Source organism: Equus przewalskii, chromosome 4 (genome assembly GCF_037783145.1).
Source record: "Equus przewalskii isolate Varuska chromosome 4, EquPr2, whole genome shotgun sequence".
Classification (NCBI taxonomy): domain Eukaryota; kingdom Metazoa; phylum Chordata; class Mammalia; order Perissodactyla; family Equidae; genus Equus; species Equus przewalskii.
Window position 1 is genome coordinate 9,572,645 of NC_091834.1, and position 21,858 is coordinate 9,594,502.

Genomic DNA, 21,858 nt, shown 5'->3' on the forward strand with positions numbered 1-21,858 from the left:
CTTCCTCTCTTTATATATGGGACGCCTACCACAGCGTGGCTTGCCAAGAGGTGCCATGTCCGCACTGGGGATCTGAACTGGTGAACCCTGGGCCACCAAAATAGAACGTGCGTACTTCACTGCTGCACCACCAGACCAGTCCCTAAACATTCCTTTGAAACCATTGGGTTTATCTCGGCTTTTGATATGCCTTCCTCACTAAGCTTACTCTTTTCTAACCTTTAATTTAAAATGAGAGAGATGAAGCTCTCCCATTCACTTGGACACTTAGAGGCCATTGTAGGGTTATTAATTGCAGGGTTATTAACTGGCCTAACTCCAATATTGTTGGTTCTCAGGAAATAGGGAGGGCCAAGGAGAGGGAGAGAGATGGGGGAACCGTCGGTGGAGCAGTCAGAACACACAGTATTTATCGATTAACTTTGCTGTCTTATATAGGCACAGTTCATGGCGTGCCCAAACATTACAACGGTAACATCAAAGATCACTGATCCCAGATCACCATAAAAAATATAATAATAATAAAAAAATATGAAATATTCTGAGAATTTCCAAAATGTGACACAGAGAAACAACGTGAGCAAATGTTTTGGGGGAAATGGCCCTGGTAGACTTGCTCAAGGCAGGGATGCCAGAAACCTCCTATTTTTGAAAATTGCAATATCTGCAAAGTGCAATAAAGCAAAGCACGATAAAATGAGGTACGCCTGTACTTCTGTATTTGATTTTAGGTCTTCTCAAATAGATTGCAGAAATAGGCAGTTTAAATAAATGACAAATAATTTATGCATTACAGCTTGTTTCTTTTTCTCCCCAGTGGCTGATAGTTTAATAAGGTCTGACTTAAAGATGACATGAGAGCTGGGAGAATATGTTTGCCAGTCCCAAAACTATTATATAGACACAAAACAGGCAGAATTTAAACAGACTGAAAGTGCGGAACATAAGTTGAAGTTTTTGGTCCCAAAACTGTCCTTCAGAAATGAGGGGTCACCTTATGTTTCATTCCTTGTAGAACCTCTCGTGTTAAAAGATGCTCTTCTAATACTCGGTTGTGATTAAAAAAAAATACTGAAATGAACTCAATTAGCGCTAGTTTTGGAGCTAGTGCTGGTAACAGAAAGTGAAGAAATTTAACATGGATTGGATAAATACTACTTGGGTCTAAAGTTTGCACAGTTTATGCTTATGCTGCACATTTATAGAATAATAATAATGAAAAAAACGATTTCCCTTATTTTATACATGGATAGTTGCCTCTTTGGATAACATATCCAGCGACATCATCCCACAGGGATCCCAAAAGAGACACTCAGACCCTGAGATGACCTAGAAAATTGCTCTAAGCTACATGCTGCAGATGCATTTGAAGAGCCCAAACAAAATTTTTAATGCAATGTGAGGGCAAAAAGAGTAATATTTCTCAACTGATATTTGCATCGATATAGTTTTTGACTTTGTAGCTATAATCCAAATAAGAAAGTAAATATTGTAAGTGGATATTTGACTTCTAGCTATGTCACTATAAATTAATACATTCAAGTTGCAAACCCTCCCTTTTATTACTTCCAGATATTTCCACTGGAAAATGAGAGACCACCTTCTATTCAGGCTCATAATATTTGAGATAATGCTTATTATATTCTCATCATTTTTACAAGCAAGCAATAGTTAATCTTATAAATTGAAAGTTTTTTCCAAATACTGACCATTTGTTCTAATGTGACCTGTAGACTAGACAGTAATTAATACACTTATCTGTACTCCTGATTCCATAAGGCAGTCCCATGGTGGTAATTTGAAGCCTGGAGAAGTGACATTTTTATCACTGACCATGGTGGTAATTTCTATATCTAATTTCATTTAATACTCACAACATTCATTCGAGAGTGTTGTGACATAGATTGAATGAACGGGCGGAAATATATCAAAATGTTAGCAGAGATGTATGTTGATCTAAAATTTTAATTTTTTCCTTATTATTCACATTTTCCAACTTTTTTCATAATGAGCAAGTATTATTTCTATAATTTTAGTAGAGCAATAAGGAGTGAATCACAATTTATTTGCTAAAGGATGACTATACAGAAAGTGGTGGGCCCAAAATGAAAGTCCATATTTTTCCCTGCACCAGATTCTCCTAAAAATCATTTCTCAGCACATGCATGAATTATATCTGTGCCACCATTATTCAATTTGATAGCTACAATTTATGTTAAATAAGTAGTAAGTTTGGAAAAAAGGACTAGAAAGTTGCTTTTTAGTCTTGGAATTCTTTCTGTGTTTGATCACAACCACTAAAGAAAATAAAATATATTATTCCCTTCAGTGCTCTATCAACGTTGTGATAACTCTTTGAAAACGGTCATTTCAGTTCATCTAGTGGGCTAAGAATATCCTTGTGAGACATTCTTCTTCTTTGGGGCAAAATTCCATCTTTAAGGCTAATGAGGACCAAACAAACTTATCAGGCTGAATTTAGAAGGAAAAAAAAAACCCATCTTGTGAAATTCTTGAATATGGTCACCCAAGTTAAATATTTTATACTTGATGTTATTAATTATCCTCTGACCAAATGACAAATTTAATAATTTTTGTTCATTTGGTCCCATTGGTTATTTTTGGAATTAAATAAACAAAATGTCTAAACTTCATTACAAATTTTTAAAAACTGAAATCCCAAATGGACTAACATCTCCACCACTTCGGAACTCACAATTTGTGTAACTAGTTAACTCCTTGTTAATGTCCTCCTTGTTACGTCAGGCAGAGAACGGCCTCCAAGGACCTGGTTGGAGTTGAACACTTATCCGCTAGACTAGAAGTTTTTGGAATACTGGGACTTGTTCTCTGTTTATCTTTTCCCCCCATTTATTTCCAGTAACTGGCACAGAAACTGTCTTCAATAAGGTTTGCTGACAAAATGAATGAGCAAATGAGGATGTAAAACCATGCAGACCCTTTTCATGGACTTTGGAGCTGCAATGGCTATTGAGATTACAAATTCCCTTAAACTGGCCCATCTCTAGGCAATTCATCAAGAGTTGTGACAGCATAAATTTTGACAGATCTCAGCCTACCTCCACAAAGCTACAGTAATAAGTGAGATTTCCCGATGTTCCATAGTCGTTTACTTTAAGAATTAATGTTTTGCATTGCTGTTAGGGATGAGATGAAAACCGGTAACATAGGTTTTGCAGGTTACAGTGAGAAAGGAGCACTATGTTTTATCTCAATATATAGAGAAGAGGTAATTAATCAAGGTGTCTCTCACCTAAAAGATGATATACAAGAAAACTGTCTTGAACCAAGAACTTGCACCAATGGTTTACAGGTATGGTTCAAGAAATATCTTATTTTCTAGCCTGAGTCTATTCTTTTCATGTACATATTTTAAAAGTAGAATCTCAATCTGCTTACTAGCAGAGATGTGAACAAACCATTTATGAAGCAGTTTTGTTTTCCTCTACAGTGACTAGTAGCTTCAAACTTGCTGTTCAAATGCTGAGACCAAGTATATGACAGTCAGATAAGAGTGATCCTAGATAGTTTTTTTCTAAAAAGCATCTACCAGTTTTTCATTACTAAGTAAAAATAGAAAAAAGTTACTTACCAGAGGGAATCACGAGGAGCTTAGTCCCTTCTCCAAATGTCTTGATCCAGCCTGAGATATCACACTGGTTACAGCTTCTACAAAAACTCAGCTTCCTCCTAATCTTCGTGATGTAACTAACAGTTAGAAAACTGTGTACTGCCAATTGGATCTTCTGGGCTCCTTTGGAAGTCCTTGAACATAAGTTTTGTGGCATCAGATATTTTATAAGTTTTCTACAGATAAATTGACACAAACATCTGTTTTCCAACAAGGCACTACTCATTGAAAAGCACTGATGGAATATGGAAAGAAGAAGAGCAGAAAAAGAAGAGATCAGGCCCAAATGGTCAACCAACTACATTTCTCAATTACTAGGAAAAGCAATCAGAGAATTAAGATTTTTTTTTTAATTTCCAGGTGTTCAATTGTGTTGAAACTGTTCAGAGATTACATCAAAGGAAAGGCCCTTTTGTTCTCACAAACACCAGAGTTGCTTCGTTAGCAATTTGGGAATGTATTTCTGAAAGGAAGAAACTCTTCAGTAACTGAAATGGAAATATGCCAATACAAATATACTTGAGAACTGTGAACAAATTTCTGCCTTTTTAATAAAACTACTTTTTCTATTTGGCAACATGATTCTATACCCAGCAATGCCAAATGAGAAAATTGCTTCTGTGACATTACTTTTCATGGTATAAAAGAACAAATGTATGGGACTCTATCTCCTATGAAATAATAGATTATTTATTTAAACTAAAATTTAGAATAACATCAAGTATCTTTTGTGATCACGCGATGTGAAACTAGAAATCAGCTGTAAGAAGAAACTGGAAAAGTCACTAATATGGTAGCGAATAACTATTGGATCAATGACAAAATCTAAGGAGAAATAAACAAATAACTAAATTCAAATGAAAATGAAACACAACCTACCAAAATCTATGGAATGTAGTAAAAGTGGTACTCAGAGGTAAGTGTACAGCATTGGAGGCCTACTGAAAAAAACAAGAAAAATCTCACATAAACACTTTAACAATACACCTAGAAGAAATAGAAAAAGGAGCGGAAATGCAATGCAAAATGAACAGAAGGAAAAAAATAATAAAAATCAGAGTGGAAATAAATGAAGTAAAGACTAAAAAGAAAACAGAAAGGATTAATGAATCTAAGAGCTGGTTCCTTGAAAAGGCAAACAAAATTGACATACCTTTACTGGGCTCACTAAGGAAAAAGGGAAGAAGGCTCAGATGATTAAAATAAGAAATGAAAGAGGAGAAATTACAACAGATACCTCAGAAATACAAAAGTTTATAAGAGAATACTCTGAAAAGGTATATGCGAACAAATTGGATAACCTACCAGAAACGGATACATTCCCAAAATCATATAACTTTCCAAAACTAAAGCAAGAACAAATAGAGGGCCTGAATGGATCAATCACTTGCAAAGAGATTGAAACAGTAATCAAAACCCCTCAAAAATACAAAAGTTCAGGCCCAGATGATTTCTCTGGTGAATTCTACCAAACATTCAAAGAATATTTAATACCTAGCCTTCCGAAACTTTCCCGACTATTGAAGAGAAGGCAGTGCTTACTAACTCAACTTAGAAGCTCAACATTACCCTGATACCAAACACAGACAAGGACAACACACACAAGAAAAATTACAGGCCAATATTGCTGACAAACATACATGCAAAAATTCTCAACAATATATTAGCAGACTGAATAAAACAATACCTTAAAAGGATCATGCATCTTGATCAAGGGGGATTTCTTCCAGGCATGCAAGGGTAGTTCAACACCCACAGATCAATCAAGGTGACCCATCATATCAATTAAATGAGGAATAAAAGTCACACGATCATCTCAATAGATGCAGAGAAAGCATTTGTCAAGATTCACCATCCATTTATGGTGAAAATTCTCAATAAAATGGGTATAGAATGAAAATACCTCAACATAACAAAGCCACAACTAACCTCTTATTCAGTTGTGAAAACCTGAAATCCATCCCCCAAGAACAGGAACAAGATGAGGATGCCCACATTTGCTGCTCTTATTCAACGTAGTGTTGGAAATCCTGACCAGAGCTATTAGACAAGAAAAGGAAATAATCAGTATCCAAATTCTAAAGGAAGAGGTAAAATGCCACTATCTGTGGAAGACATAATTTTATGTATAGAAAACCTTAATGAATCCACAGAAAAACTATCAGAAATAATAAATGAAAACAGTAGAGCTGTAGGGCACAAAATCAACATACAAAAATCAGTTGTGTTTCTATACACTAACAATGAACTAGCAGAAAGGGAAACAGAGAATACAATTCCATTTACAATTACAACAAAAAGAATAAAATACTTAGGAATAAATGTAACCAATGAAGTGAAAGACCTGTGCACTGAGTACTATAAGACATTGTTGAAAGAAATTGCAGAAGACACCAAGAAATAGAGAGATATTCTGTACTCATGTATTGGCAGAATTAACATACCTAAAATGCCCATATTACCTAAAGCAATATACAGATCCAATGCAATCCCAATCAGAATCTCCATGAAATTTTTCACAGAAATAGAACAGAGTCCTAAAATATATATAGGAGTACAAAAACCCCAAATAGCCAAAGCAAGCTTGAGAAAAAAGAACAGGATGGAGGTATAGGACCCTCGAATTCAAAATATGCTACAAAATTATAGTAATTAAAACAGCATGGTGCTGGCAGAAAAACAGACACATAGATCAATGGAACAGAATTGAGGGCCCAGAAATAAAACCACAGATCTATGGACGGCTAATCTTTGACAAAGAAGCCAAGAACAGAAAGTGGAGATAGGAAAGTCTCTTCAGAAAGAGGTCTTGGGAAAACTGGACAGCCACATGCAAAGGAATGAAAGTGGGAGGAATTCCAAGATGGCGCCGTGAGTAGTCCTCTTTGTCTCTCGCCCTTCGAGTCTACAATTATTTGGACACTTATCGCTTGACAAAGGATATCCAGACAGCATCTCAGGACGTCTGAGACACCCACGCGACTATACATCGGAAGGCGGACGGACTTTCCTCCGGGAGGATGTGGAAATAGGTGAAAACTCTCCGACCCTGACGGGCAGCCTAGTACCCGCAAGCGGCTTTCTTCCAACGGACGCCCCCAGAGGATCCACACACATCTAGGGCAGGAGCGAGAACACAACAGAGGAGCGACGGTGGAAACAGGTGACCAGAACCCTACTTAAACCCCCCGCAATTACTCCTAAACGCAGAGGGAAACTTTGGAGTTGCACACCTGAGCCCGCGGGGAGAGTGTCTCCCCGCCATTGGCGGGGAGACCCAGCCTGGTGCTCGGGGCGCCCGGAGGGTCCCAGAGAGAGACACGGAGGGCACGGAGGTCTCCCAGCTGCCGTTGCCCTCCCCGTGGGACTAGGGATTGCCGGAGATCTCAGAGAGGACCGGGGCGGGGGAACTTTCAAAGGCCGGTCCGGCGACCCGGTGGGGAAGCGCCGGAGCTCCGCCAGGCAGCAGACAAAACTCTCTGTCTGCCGGTAGCACAGGGGCCACGCTGAGCACTCAGGGCTCCCAGCAGAGGCCCGGAGAGAAGCCCAGAGGGCGGGGCGACCCCCAGCTGCCGTTGCCCGCCCCGTGGGACTAGGGAGTGCCGGAGATCTCGGAGAGGACCGGGGCGGGGGAACTTTCAAAGGCCGGTCCGGCGACCCGGAGGGGAAGTGCCGGAGCTCCGCCCGGGCAGCAGACAAAACTCCCTGTCTGCCGTTAGCAGAAGGGCCACGCTGAGCATTCAGGGCTCCCGGCAGAGGCCCGGACAGAAGCCCAGAGGGCGGGGCGACCCCCAGCTGCCGTTGCCCACCTGGGGAGGCTAGGGATTGCCGGAGATCTCGGAGAGGACTGGGGCTGGAGAGAGTTCCAGAGACCCAGCTTAGTAGCCTACGGGGAAACCCTACAGGCTCACAGAAGCCTTAGGGAAAGCCTCTGCACAGCACCAGTAGAAGGCACCCAGCCGCCAGCCACAAGGCTGGAAGACCCCAGGGCAAAAGCAGCATAGCTAGGTGTACTAACCACAGACTGTAGAAGATGCCAATAGCTCTCCTGCGACCCATAGAGGACAAGTGAGATTTGGTGGGTGCCGACAGCAACGGAGCGACAAATATAAGTGATCCCACCCCTGGCCGCTGGAAAAGCCCATAACACCGTTGCAGACCCCAAGGAGAGAGCGCATCTAGGTGGGCAACAACAGTAGGCCCCTGCAGCCTGAAGCCCCCCGTGACGGCCCCCACGGCAGAGGAGGGAATCCAAAGGGCCACTGTGGCTACGAAGAGGGGCCCAGGCCCAGTTAGCAACTACGGACAGGGTTCCTGGTTGGTGAAGTATAAACAGCTGCTCCCCCCACCGCAGCAGCTGAAACAAGTGAAAGGAGCAACTAAACTCTATCTCCATGCGGAGGCACAAATCAACATCATCAAGCAATATGAAAAAATACATTAAATCTCCAGAACAGAAAGAAAGTAACAAATACACAGAAAACAATCCCAAAGAAAATGAGATATATAACCTAAATGATGATGACTTCAAAACAGCCAGCATTAGGATTCTCACTGAGTTAAGAGAGAATTCTGACCGACAACTCAACGAGTTCAGGAGCTATGTCACAAAAGAGTTTGATACGATAAAGAAGAACCAAACAGAAATATTGGAAATGAAGAACACAATAGAGGAGATTAAGAAAAATCTAGATGCTCTGAACAGTAGGGCCGATAATATGGAGGAAAGAATTAGCAATTTGGAAGATGGCAATATAGAATTGTTGCAGGCAGAGGAGGAGAGAGAAGCAAGACTTAAAAGAAATGAAGAAACTCTCCGAGAATTATCAGACACAATTAGGAGATGCAACGTAAGGATTATAGGTATACCAGAGGGAGAAGAGAAGGAGAAAGGGGCAGAAAACCTATTCAAAGAAATAATGGCTGAGAACTTCCCAAATCTGGTGAGGGAGATGGATCTTCAGGTGACAGAAGCCAATAGATCTCCAAACTTTATCAATGCAAGAAGACCAACTCCACGGCATATAGTAGTGAAGCTAGCAAAAGTCAACGACAAGGAGAAAATATTAAGGACAGCCAGGCAAAAGAAACTAACCTACAAAGGAACCCCCATCAGGCTATCAGCAGATTTCTCAGCAGAAACTTTACAGGCTAGAAGAGAGTGGAATGATATATTCAAAAATCTGAAGGACAAAAACCTACAGCCGAGAATTCTCTACCCAGCGAAAATATCCTTCAAATACGATGGAGAAATAAAAACTTTCCCAGATAAACAAAAATTAAGGGAGTTCATTGTCACAAAACCTCCTCTTCAGGAAATCCTCAGGAAAACCCTCATTCCTGAAAAATCCAAAAAAGGAAAGGGGCTACAAAACCAAGAGCAGAGGAGATAAGTAGAAGGACAACAACAGAGAGTAGCAGCTCTACATCAGAACAGATTAAACCATGGGACGAGAAACAAAGGAAACTGAAGAAAACCGGAAAACAAGACACAAAATGGTAGTGGTAGGCCCCCACGTCTCAATAATCACTCTAAATGTAAATGGATTGAACTCCCCAATCAAAAGACACAGAGTGGCAGGATGGATCAAAGAACAAGATCCAACAATATGCTGCCTCCAGGAAACACACCTCAGCCCCAAGGACAAACACAGACTCAGAGTGAAGGGATGGAGAACAATACTCCAAGCTAATAATGAACAAAAGAAAGCAGGTGTCGCTATACTAATATCAGACAAGGTAGATTTCAAAGCAAAACAGATAAAGAAAGACAAAGAGGGACAGTATATAATGATAAAAGGGACTCTCCACCAAGAAGACATAACACTTATAAATATATACGCACCCAACACAGGAGCACCAAAATTTGTAAAGCAACTCTTAATAGAACTAAAAGAAGACATCAACAACAATACAATAATAGTAGGGGACCTCAACACACCATTAACACCAATGGACAGAACATCCAGACAGAAAATCAACAAGGAAATAATAGAATTAAATGAAAAATTAGACCAGATGGACTTAATAGATATATATAGAACACTTCATCCAAAAACAGCAGGTTACACATTCTTCTCAAGTGCACATGGAACATTCTCAAGGATTGACCATATTTTGGGAACCAAAGCAAACATCAATAAATACAAGAGAGTTGAAATAATATCAAGCATCTTTTCTGATCATAACGCTATTAAACTAGAAATCAACTACAAGAAAAAAGCAGAGAAAGGTGCAAAAATGTGGAGACTAAACACCACGCTTCTCAACAAACAATGGATCATTGAAGAAATTAAAGAAGAAATCAAATATTATCTGGAGACAAATGAAAATGAGAACACGACATACCAAATCATTTGGGATGCAGCAAAAGCAGTCCTAAGAGGGAAATTCATCGCAATACAGGCTCACCTCACTAAACAAGAAAAAGCTCACGTAAGCAACCTCAAACGACACCTAACAGAACTAGAAAAGAAGAACAAACAAGGCCCAGAGTCAGTAGAAGGAGGGAAATAATAAAAATAAGAGCAGAAATAAACGATATTGAAACAAAAAAGACAATAGAAAGGATCAATGAAACAAAGAGTTGGTTCTTCGAAAGAATTAACAAAATTGACAAACCCCTAGCCAGACTCACCAAGAAAAGAAGAGAGAAATCTCAAATTAATAAAATCAGGAATGACAGAGGAGAAATCACAACAGATACCAATGAAATACAAGAGATCATAAGAGAATACTATGAAAAACTATATGCCAACAAATTGAACAACCTGGTAGAAATGGACAAATTCCTAGACTCCTGCAATCTCCCCAAACTGAATCAGGAAGAAATGGAGAATCTGAATAGACCAATCACAAGTAAGGAAATAGAAACGGTAATCAAAAACCTCCCCAAAAACAAGAGTCCAGGACCAGACGGCTTCTCTGGAGAATTCTACCAAACATTCAAAGAAGACTTAATACCTATTCTCCTCAAACTGTTCCAGAAAATTGAGAAAGATGGAGAACTCCCTAACACATTCTATGAAGCCAACATCACTCTGATCCCCAAACCTGACAAGGACAACACAAAGAAGGAGAACTACAGGCCGATATCACTGATGAACATAGATGCAAAAATCCTCAACAAAATTTTGGCAAACCGATTACAGCAATACATCAAAAAGATTATACACCATGATCAAGTGGGATTTATACCAGGGACACAGGGATGGTTCAACATCCGCAAGTCAATCAACGTGATACACTACATCAACAAAATGAAAACCAAAAACCACATGATCATCTCAATAGATGCAGAGAAAGCATTCGACAAGATCCAACACCCATTTATGATAAAAACCCTCAGTAAAATGGGTATAGAAGGAAAGTACCTCAACATAATAAAGGCCATATATGATAGACCCACAGCCAACATCATACTCAATGGACAAAAGCTGAAAGCCATCCCTCTGAGGACAGGAACAAGACAAGGGTGCCCACTTTCACCACTCCTATTCAACATAGTTCTGGAGGTGCTGGCCAGAGCAATTCGGCAGGAAAAAGAAATAAAAGGAATCCAAATAGGTAACGAAGAAGTAAAACTCTCGTTGTTTGCAGACGACATGATCTTATACATAGAAAACCCCAAAGAATCCACAGAAAAACTATTAGAAATAATCAACAACTACAGCAAAGTAGCAGGGTATAAAATTAACGTGCATAAATCAGTAGCATTTCTATACACTAACAATAAACTAACAGAAAAAGAACTCAAGAACTCTATCCCATTCACAATCGCAACGAAAAGAATAAAATACCTTGGGATAAACTTAACCAAGGAAGTGAAGGATCTATACAATGAAAACTACAAGACTTTCTTGAAAGAAATAGGCGATGACATAAAGAGATGGAAAAACATTACTTGCACATGGATTGGAAGAATAAACATAGTTAAAATGTCCATACTACCTAAAGCAATATACAGATTCAATGCTATCCCAATCAGAATCCCAAGAACATTCTTCACAGAAATTGAACAAACAGTCCTAAAATTCATATGGGGCAACAAAAGACCGCGAATTGCTAAAGCAATCCTGAGCAAGAAAAACAAAGCCGGCGGAATCACAATCCCCGATTTCAAAACGTACTACAAAGCTACAGTGATCAAAACAGCATGGTACTGGTACAAAAACAGGTCCACAGATCAATGGAACAGAATTGAAAGCCCAGAGATAAAACCACACATCTATGGACAGCTAATCTTCGACAAAGGAGCAGAGGGCCTACAATGGAGAAAAGAAAGTCTCTTCAACAAATGGTGCTGGGAAAACTGGACAGCCACATGCAAAAGATTGAAAATTGACCATTCTTTTTCACCACACACCAAAATAAACTCAAAATGGATCAAAGACCTAAAGATTAGGTCTGAGACAATAAGTCTTTTGGAAGAGAATATAGGCAGTACACTCTTTGACATCAGTTTCAAAAGAATCTTTTCGGACACTGTAACTCCTCAGTTGAGGGAAACAATAGAAAGAATAAACAAATGGGACTTCATCAGACTAAAGAGCTTCTTCAAGGCAAGGGAAAACAGGATTGAAACAAAAAAACAGCTCACTAATTGGGAAAAAATATTTACAAGCCACTTATCCGACAAAGGGTTAATCTCCATAATATACAAAGAACTCACACTGCTTAACAACAAAAAAACAAACAACCCGATCAAAAAATGGGCAGAGGACATGAACAGACATTTCTCAAAAGAAGATATGAATATGGCCAATAGACACATGAAAAGATGTTCATCATCGCTAATCATCAGGGAAATGCAAATCAAAACTACACTAAGATATCACCTTACCCCCGTTAGATTGGCAAAAGCATCCAAAACCAAGAACGACAAATGTTGGAGAGGTTGTGTAGAAAGAGGAACCCTCATACACTGTTGGTGGGAATGCAAACTGGTACAGCCACTATGGAAAACAGTATGGAGATTTCTCAAAAAGTTAAAAATAGAAATACCCTATGACCCAGCCATCCCATTACTGGGTATCTATCCTAAGAACCTGAAATCAGATATCTCAAGAGTCCGTTGCACCCCTATGTTCATCGCAGCATTATTTACAATAGCCAAGACGTGGAACCAGCCTACATGCCCAGAAACTGATGATTGGATAAAGAAGATGTGGTATATATACACAATGGAATACTACTCAGCCATAAAAAAAGACGAAATTGGCCCATTCACAACAATGTGGATGGACCTCGAGGGCATTATGTTAAGCGAAATAAGTCAGTCAGAGAAAGACGAACTCTATATGACTCCACTCATAGGTGGAAATTAGTATATTGAGAAGGAGATCTGATCGGTGGTTACCAGGGAAAAGGGGGGGTGGGGGGAGGGTACGGAGGGGGAAGTGGTGTACCCACAACATGACTAACAAAAATGTACAACTGAAATCTCACAAGGTTGTAATCTATCATAACATTAATAAAAAAAAACAAAAAAAGGAATGAAAGTGGACCATTATCCTACAGCATATGCAAAAATTAATGCAAAATACTTAAAGACTTAAATGTAAGACCTGAAGCCATAAAACTCCTAGAAGAAAACATAGTCAGTACACTCTTTGACATCTGTCTTAGCAGTATCTTTTTGAATACTGTGTCTCCTCAGGCAAGTGAAACCAAAGAAAAAATATACAAAGGGGACTATATCAAACTAAAAAGCTTCTGCACTGTAAAGGAAACCATCAACACAACAAAAAGACAACCTACAAACTGGGAGAGAAGTTTTGCAAATCACATCTCAGATAAGGGGTTAATTTCCAAAATATACAAAGAACTCATACAATTCAACAATTAAAAAATGAGCTGTTTCAAAAAATGGGCAGAGGATATGAACAGACATTTTTCAAAGAAGATATACAGATGGCCACTAGGCGCAAGAAAAGATGTTCAACTTGCTAATTATTAGGAAAATGCAAGTCAAAATTTGAATGATGTATCATCTCATAACGTCAGATTGGCTGTTATTGAAAAGACAACAAACAACAAGTGTTAGGGAAGATGTGGAGAAAAGGGAACCCTCAGACACTACTGGAGGGAATGCAAACTGGGACAGCTAGCATAGGAAACACTATGGAGAGTTCTCAAAAATGAAACTTAGTAATATCCTATGATCTGTCTATTCCACATCTGGTATGAATACAAAGAACACAGAAAGACTAATTCTAAAAGATACATGCATCCTTATATTCATTTCAGCATTATTCACTATAGCCAAGACTTGGAAGCAACCCAAGTGCCCATAAATGGATAAGGAAGATGTGGTATATGTATACAATGGAATACTATTCAGCCAAAAAAAAAGGATGAAATCACGCCACTGTGACAACATGGATGGACCTTGAGGGTATTACGCTAAGGGAAAAAAGTCAGAGAAAGACAAGGGCAGTATGATTTCACTCACATGTTGAAGATAAACAAACAAACGCACACATAGAGAAGAAAAGATTCGTAGTTACCAGAGGGGAAAGGGTTGGGAGAGGCAAATGGGGTAAAGGGGAACATACATATGGTGACAGATGGAAACTAGATGTTTGGGGGTGAACATAATGCAGTCTATACAAAAGCCGAAATATAACGATGTATATTTTCAATTTACATAAAGTTGTAAACCAATGTGATCTCAATAAAATAACAAAAATAATAAAAATAAATCTTGGTAAATGGCAAAAAAAGAGAACCAAGCATTTTTACCATTCTGTGTAAAACTTCATATCTGTGCAATGTAGGGAAAAAGAGACTTTCAAGTCCCAAAAACCGTCCTGAGCATCCCAATAATGAACTTTGCCTCTAACTCACTAGGAATCATGAGAGAAAACAAACTTTGTTTTGTAAAAAGGACAAAAGTTGTTAGAGAAAAGGAGAAAAAAACGTGGTCAAGACAGAGCCCATTACATGCCTTTCCAATCGTGAAATTTCACGTGGTCTTTAAGTGCTCAATAATATGCAGACAGTTTTAATATTTTGAGATACGTGATTCCAATTTTAAAATAAAATTCAAAAGTCACAAAATTTTTCCATTAGACAATTTGAGCACTACAGAAATGAAATAGAAAAGAATATCCATGATCCTAAGGTCCAGAGATGACCACTCCAGAGCTGTGCACTCTCCTCTGAACCTGTTCACAAGAGCTGACATAAGAGCCCCCAAAATAAGAGTCAACATGGATTTCAGGGGGCCCTCACCGTTTTTTCAAATGTAACTTTTTACAAGATGACTCCTGGGTTAAGACCTCACTTTCCCACAGTACTAGGATGTGTGGGCAGTTGGGTGATAGATATGTTATATGAAAATAATGGTTTTGAAGAATTTCTTGGATTTTCTTCAGCTTTCATTAAACAATATAATGTTGCCTCTATTACTCAGAGTCATTGTGTCTCACCCACTTCAGCTCTGAAGGAAAATAAGTTGAGTCAAAATCATCAGGATCTTTCAGGCACCAAGTACAGAAAATTCCGCACCCAGTGGATGATGTGAGCACCACAGTAATAATCAAAATATTCATCTCAACTCCACAGATATTACCTGGTGCTGTACATTCTAGTGGATGCTTTCAGTGTTTCTATGAATCAGCAATTTAAACCACCATTCAACTGGCAAATGCTTACTTAGGATGGGGCTGGTTTCCTCTGGTTGGTTTGCCTTTGGTGAGTGTGGTCAAAGTGTCTTTGGAGAACCTATCTCAGCCTAAAGGAGAAGGGCAGGAGGAGGAAGTGACTCCAAATGTGGACTTGTTTCCCCTTCAGTAGAGGTGATTTGCTCCAAGCACCGGGCCACTGTCCTCCCCAATTTGTGTAAGTCAAGGGCACTATAGAATTGTGATTGAAAACCTAGATTTAAATTGATTTGGGAGGACTATTCACAGGAGCCTCTTCGTATCTAGCTAGTCTCTCTTCAACTAAACTGTAATAGTCAATCACACTACAACAGATATGGTACTGAGTCCTGGTATACAAACCTGTGTGGGTCATATGTGGGATTGTGTGTGTGTGTGTGTGTGTGTGTGTGTGTTCCTGTATGAGTATGTATGCTGGTTGCTGTTCTGTTTGTTTATTTCTTATCAGCTAACATTTACTGAGCTTTCAGTGTGCCATGCACTGGACCAAATGCTTAGTGTGCATCATCTCAGGAACCCTTACAACAACCCATGTGGTAACTACAGGACCTCTGTTGTACAGGTGAGAAGATGGGCTAGAGAAACTCTCGGCCTGACACACAGCTAGTAAGTGTCAGAGCCCAGATCAGACCTGGAGCTCTCCATACCAGAGGCCTGGGTCCTAAACACTTTGCTTTACCATATGTGTAGCCAGATAACGGCAGCGCAGCAGGAGAAGAGGCCTCTGCAGGAGCAACCTGCAGCCTTGACAGAGCACATGAGATTTGCAATGTCTGCTGTGACAGTGCCTGGCTCAGAGGAGTCAATCAAACACCTACTGTTGGATGAATGGAATATTAAGACAGAAAATGAGCTACTCCTCAAACTCCAATACAAAGTGGACTTTGATTCAGACTCATTAAATAGCAGTGGTTATAAGTTTGTGCAAAATCAAATATCACCATGCCAGGGCATGCATCTGATACATTATCATTGCAGTCGGCCCTGCATGTGGTCAGATCATGCTGTGTTTGATATGTTTTAGCCTCTGGGAAAATTAATAGCATTTAATCTAATATCCAATTTTTAATCAAAGCAGAAGGGTGGATAAGAAAAAATTAATCTCATGCAAATTGACTAGTACAAAAGAAGTCACAGAAATTACGTGTCATACACATCTTGGTGGAAAATAAAATAGAGTGGGGGATGTTGACCCAGATGAATAAGCTTGGATGCCATGGGAAAGCCTGTTAGGGAGAGTAGATTTTTGAAAACACGAGAGAGATCATCTGCAACCACATACACAAAGCTTCCTCTTGGAGAAAACATAGAATTTAGCAACTCCATACACATATTTGCCCATATGTTCATTTATCTAGAAAACTGCACAAAAGCACATAGGAGGTAACTGTGCTTTTCCACTTCATAGTAGTGAATGAAGAACCACTGAACACTTACTGACTGACGTGGCTCCAACGTCTGCCGCTGTGCACCCCACAGAAGGCACAGTAGTAGGTGGCCGAGTCTTCTTTCCCTGCATTGTGAACGGTGAGGGTAGATGCAGAAGTTTCAGGTATCTTGTCTACCTTGAATTTCCCAATGGAACGCCTGACTCCATCCTGACAGTGTTATCAGACGAAATGTGCAGCAGGGGCTACAGGGCTGGACCAGGGCTTTCCTCATACCAATATATGGATGTCGCAGAAATTGTTACACCACATACCACACATTCCCGAGGGGCTGTTTTTGACAGCCTTTTAGTACTGGAAAGTTGAGGTTATTCTAGATGACCTGTACCATACACACACTGAAAAATAAGGAAAGGAGAAGAGTAATGAGAAAAACTTAGAAATTTTTAAAAATTACAAAATTAGAAAATATCTGTCAAATGGAATTGGAGGAGGAAAACAACTTACAAGCTCCAAGGACTGAGAGAGGAGGTCCTTGGTAGAGTGACAGCCTGTCTGAATGAATTGCCCTCTCCTCCAGGGCAGCCTGCAACCCCTGCTGAGAAGAGTCTCAGACCATGTGGCTTGGCTGAGTCCACCAAGTCCAACCTCCTATTGGGGAGGGTGAACATGGCGGTACAGACTGCCACCATGGAACTCTGAGAGGACTCAATTAACCCAAAGAGTTTCATGAAGCTCCCACTATGTGGGAGCATTATGCTAAGTATCTTGGGTGTAATAAAGATGCAATGATACGACACCTAACCATGGAGAGCGGTGTAATCTGGAGACCACTCTGACTTAATGCTATGATCTTGGCCCTCCCTCGTCTCTCCCACCGCCTGTCACAGAGGAAATCCTCAGTAACCCCAGTGAGTGGTCAGCCAAAATTTGTTGGGAGGAACGGAGGGTGGTCTGGGGAATGTGGATGATGTTGTTTTGTAAGAAGAGTGAGGAGCTTGTTCCTCCTCTTGGCCACACCCTTCATTATCCCCAGTCCACAGAGCTCCCTGCTCCATGTTGTCAGGCACTGAGATTGGTTCTGTTTTGTTAGGACAACGGGGAAGGTGAAATGAAGGAACAATCTGAAAACAGAGCAAAAGTAAGTTTCAGGTCCCTCTACCCCGACCCCTTCTCACACATACTGGGGGTCTTAGCCTCGACCTAGGCCTTCAGGAGAGGGTGGGGGTGCTGGGCTCTTTCACGAGAGGCATGTCTGAATTATCAATTTCTGACCATGAAAACAGAAGCCAAGGGAGAGAGACAATGAGGTAATGAATCTGATGAACCGATTTCCTTCAGACCATTTAGACATTCCTTTCATTAATCACTTTTACCAATGCTATTAAACTGTACATAAACTTTGAATTTTCAATTGAAAATGTGTCAATTCACCTTAGATCTCAAAGGGTTTTTCCCCCCACATATAGCATAAGAAGAGTTTTCTGTTTGGGGGCTACAGGGTAAGTAACTCTGGTTTTCTTTTCTTTACCTCTCTTTTCGTTTCTTTTCTACGATTTTATTTTCAAGAATTTGACTGGCTTTATGAGAAGGTAGTGAATATAGTTATACCTATTTTTATGATTTTACTTTAATACAGTTATCAGAGCCACCAAATTTCAGCAATTAAACCACATCAGTTTACAGATGACACAAGAGAAGTCCAAAGAACCTAGATATCCACCCTAATTCCAACATGGGGTGGCTTTATGTGGGAAGTGGAAGGCAGAGGGTCTGAGGTCTCCCCAGGGCTGACTGCGTCACCCTGCATGAGGACTGTCATCTACCACCATGATTTGAGTGATGGGCCTGCTAATGGACTAATGGCCGAGGGCGCCAAGAAGGTGGCGGTATTGTCTCCTGTGCATCTAACCGCTGACTCCTCTGCTGCAAAGTGGTTGACAGTTGGTGGGGCAACAACTTAGAGACTGGAGTTAGGAAGTGACTCCCAGTCTCAGCTTTGACCATTTTGTGGTCAATCTCCAGAGATTACCTTTGAAGTTATTTGCAAAATATTTTATTTATGCATTCTTCAGGGGAGATGGTCAGATTCTTAAGTTGTTAGTCTGTAACAGTGCAATAAAAATAAATGTGAGTCACAACTAAATTAAATAGCCACAAATTAAATTATTTTAGCTGCTGTATTGATAAAAGTAAAAAGAACCCAGTAAAATTAATCTTAGAACTATTTTTATTTAGTCGAAGATATCCAAAATATCGTTTCAACATGCTATCAATGTAAAAAGTTCTTAATGAGATTTTTCACTTTTCTTAACTTCAATATATGATTTGCATTTTACACATGCCGTCCGTCTCAGCTTTGACCGTTTGTCCAGCTCCATTTCAGGTGCTCACTTCATGTGGCTAGTGGCTACTGGATTTATCAGCGTAGATCCTCCTCCACATTCTTCAAAAACACTGAACTGGAGGATCTTTAGAAAGGACCCGTAATACTGGATCCTCCCAACTCTGCGTCAGCCTGCACACTAGTGGCTCTTTTTCTCTCTGTTATCTGCAATGGACTGGTGGGAGTGACATCCGGGAGAGACCAGGATGATGAGGGATGACCCCAGGGTAACCAACAGGATGTGGAGGTGGGAGAAGTCGCCAGGACTTGATGATTATGGAGTCATCCGTGTGCTTTTTGCATGGGGGACAGGGCAACTCATGTACCCGTGCTGGTTCCAGGCAGCTCAGTGGTACCCACCTGCATCGTGCTTCTCTCCCCTCAGCACCGACAGGATATGGCTGGTGCCATCCTTGGCCTCCATCGTGGTGACACTATCTGCTTTTAGGACTGAATCCCACCACACATCTGCCTGAACATGGCCAGTCAGAGGAGTCTCTCAAGGTTCCTGCCCTCCAGTGACTGTGGTGTCACCAGTGCACTCCCCAAAAAGCTGAAGGAACGTTAAAGGTGCTCAACACTCCATCAAGGGTGGTTTTTAGAGCTACCATGGAGGGGATACCAGGGTCAACCGGCCTCAAGCAGATCGATGCCCACTGCAAGAGCAGCGCCTGGGCAGGTGACCCAAAGATGACTGGAAAATGCCCTTTTTCCTCATCTTAATAGTGAAATCTCTGCCCTAGGAGAAGCCTAGCCTTATCAGCATAACATACTATGTATGTGAGAGCATGTTTTCAGACTGTGCCTGCACCAGCTAATAATACCCACCTCTATATGTGATGACAAAGCTTCACTTTTAAATATTCACTTACCATCTGAAACAAAAGGACCTGCTTCCCTTTGTTTGAGGAATGGGAAACCATGACTTTGGAAATGATTCCACATTGTCTCCTATTCCCTGCAAATATACTTTACTTTGTGTAACAGCTACTTCTGAACAAGAGTCTGATTTTTAGCTACCAGGGAGTGAACTTATCTTGATTCGGTAGCAGTGGTACCAAGAGGATGGAGCTGACCATGGTGTGGGCCTGCACGGCAGGATGGCCAAACTGAGCAAAGGTGATGGTGCACACCACCCCTGAGGCCAGCTGCTCCAGCCTGACCACTGCCACTTCACCTGTGAGGGAGACAGCGGTGAAACAGGGGTGGCAAGAGCCCCAGAGCATTGCTGTGCACCCTGCACCAGAAAAGGGGTTGGACTTACCAGGAACAGGAGGGTCCACAGCAGGGAAGGAGCCCAGCATGGCCCTGCGTGCTGCCCTGGTGGAGAGAATCCCAGAGTGACCTGACCAGAGGAACCACATTTTGGTGGGTGGTGGAGGCCAGGTTAGGCTCATGACCAAATCGCTAACCAATCGATGAAGGACAAGTCTGGCCTTTTGCCTGATGACTGAATCTCAAGCCAGCCTGTGCAGTACAGCCCTAGCCTTGCCTCATCTAGCACCAATGAACTCTTCTTTAATACAACTTATGTCATCTTTCTCTCTTTTTGCCATAAAAGCCCTAGGCCCTCTACTACAAAAATCTGTTCCCCAAATTGCAATTTTTGATCACTACAGGTTGACAACACCTACAGAGAATGAGGTGGGGATATGGAGCCAGGTCTGGCTGGAGACAAATCTCATGCATCATTTGCCACTTGATTCTAATAGAGCAATGAGGGCGCTGCTTGCTTGGGAGGGAGACACAAGCACAGAACAGCAATCCCTGCCCCCCCAGAAACACATGCCCACCCTCTGAGGTGCATTGGAGTATTTCCCCAAGAGGTCCCATCAGAAGAAGATTTTAAGTGCCCTAAAATAACATGATAGCTCTGGAGTCTTGGTGAGTTATGTCACCTTGTTTTCCTCATCTGTGAAAAGGGACCTTATGGGGTTGCCTGGAGAGTAAACAGGATGATGAGAGCAAAGCATGTAGCCCAGTCCTGGATGTATAGAAATGCTCAAGACATGGTGGGATTATTGTCTCATCTCTAAACCTGAGAGGTTGCAGTTAATGATCTCAGGGTTCCATATAAAGTGGAAATTATAGGTTATATCATTGTTTTGGAGAATCAGGGGTGTATGTGTTTAGACAAAAGAAGAAGCCTAGATTGAAACAGGAGGCAGTGAGGGTTAGGGAGCAGGACCAGGCCCTCCTGTTCCAGCACCATATCCTCAGAAATGGTAAGACAGGGCATTGTGAAGGATCAGAGAGGAATGCAACTGAAATGAAGCTTGGAGAAAGAGAGATTGCCTTGACTTCCAACTGAAAGGAAGACTTCTTTTCAGCTATGTTAATTATACATGGGCCCTCCTGGGTATAATTATACTAAATTCTTATGCTAATTATACCCTGATGGCCAAGAGGAGGAAGCAGTTGGAAAGGGGTGTTGGCCAGGGGAGGGAAGTTGTGGGTCCTTCAGCGTGCAGCACCAGATCCTGAGCAGCTCTTCTATAATAAAAACATGAAAGCCAGACAGGCTCAGCTGTAACCAAGATTCAAGTCTCAAGTGTCCCCACATGTAGGCTTTTGGGTTGCACTTCATTGGTGACGTGTTGGCCAAACACAAAACGATAGAATACTTTACTACGTAGCCGAGGAATTCCTCTACCCTCTAGGTCTTTCTGGCTGGTATGAGAATTAAATTGACATGAGCCAGAATAACAGGAGAAAATTGAACAAAGCTTTATAACATGTATTCATGGGAGAAACCCATGAAAACTG

The 21,858-nt window shown here is 40.9% G+C and overlaps 1 protein-coding gene across 1 annotated transcript in view; it reads right to left on the bottom strand.

The window, feature by feature from the left end:
* The window catches only part of LOC103540610 (uncharacterized), a 90,926-nt gene that overhangs the window by 42,627 nt on the left and 26,441 nt on the right, over nucleotides 1–21,858 (bottom strand). The window contains exon 3 of the mRNA XM_070615432.1: nucleotides 3,614–3,664. Coding sequence (XP_070471533.1) covers nucleotides 3,614–3,664 — 51 coding nt within the window. The remainder of the gene's footprint in view (nucleotides 1–3,613; nucleotides 3,665–21,858) is intronic.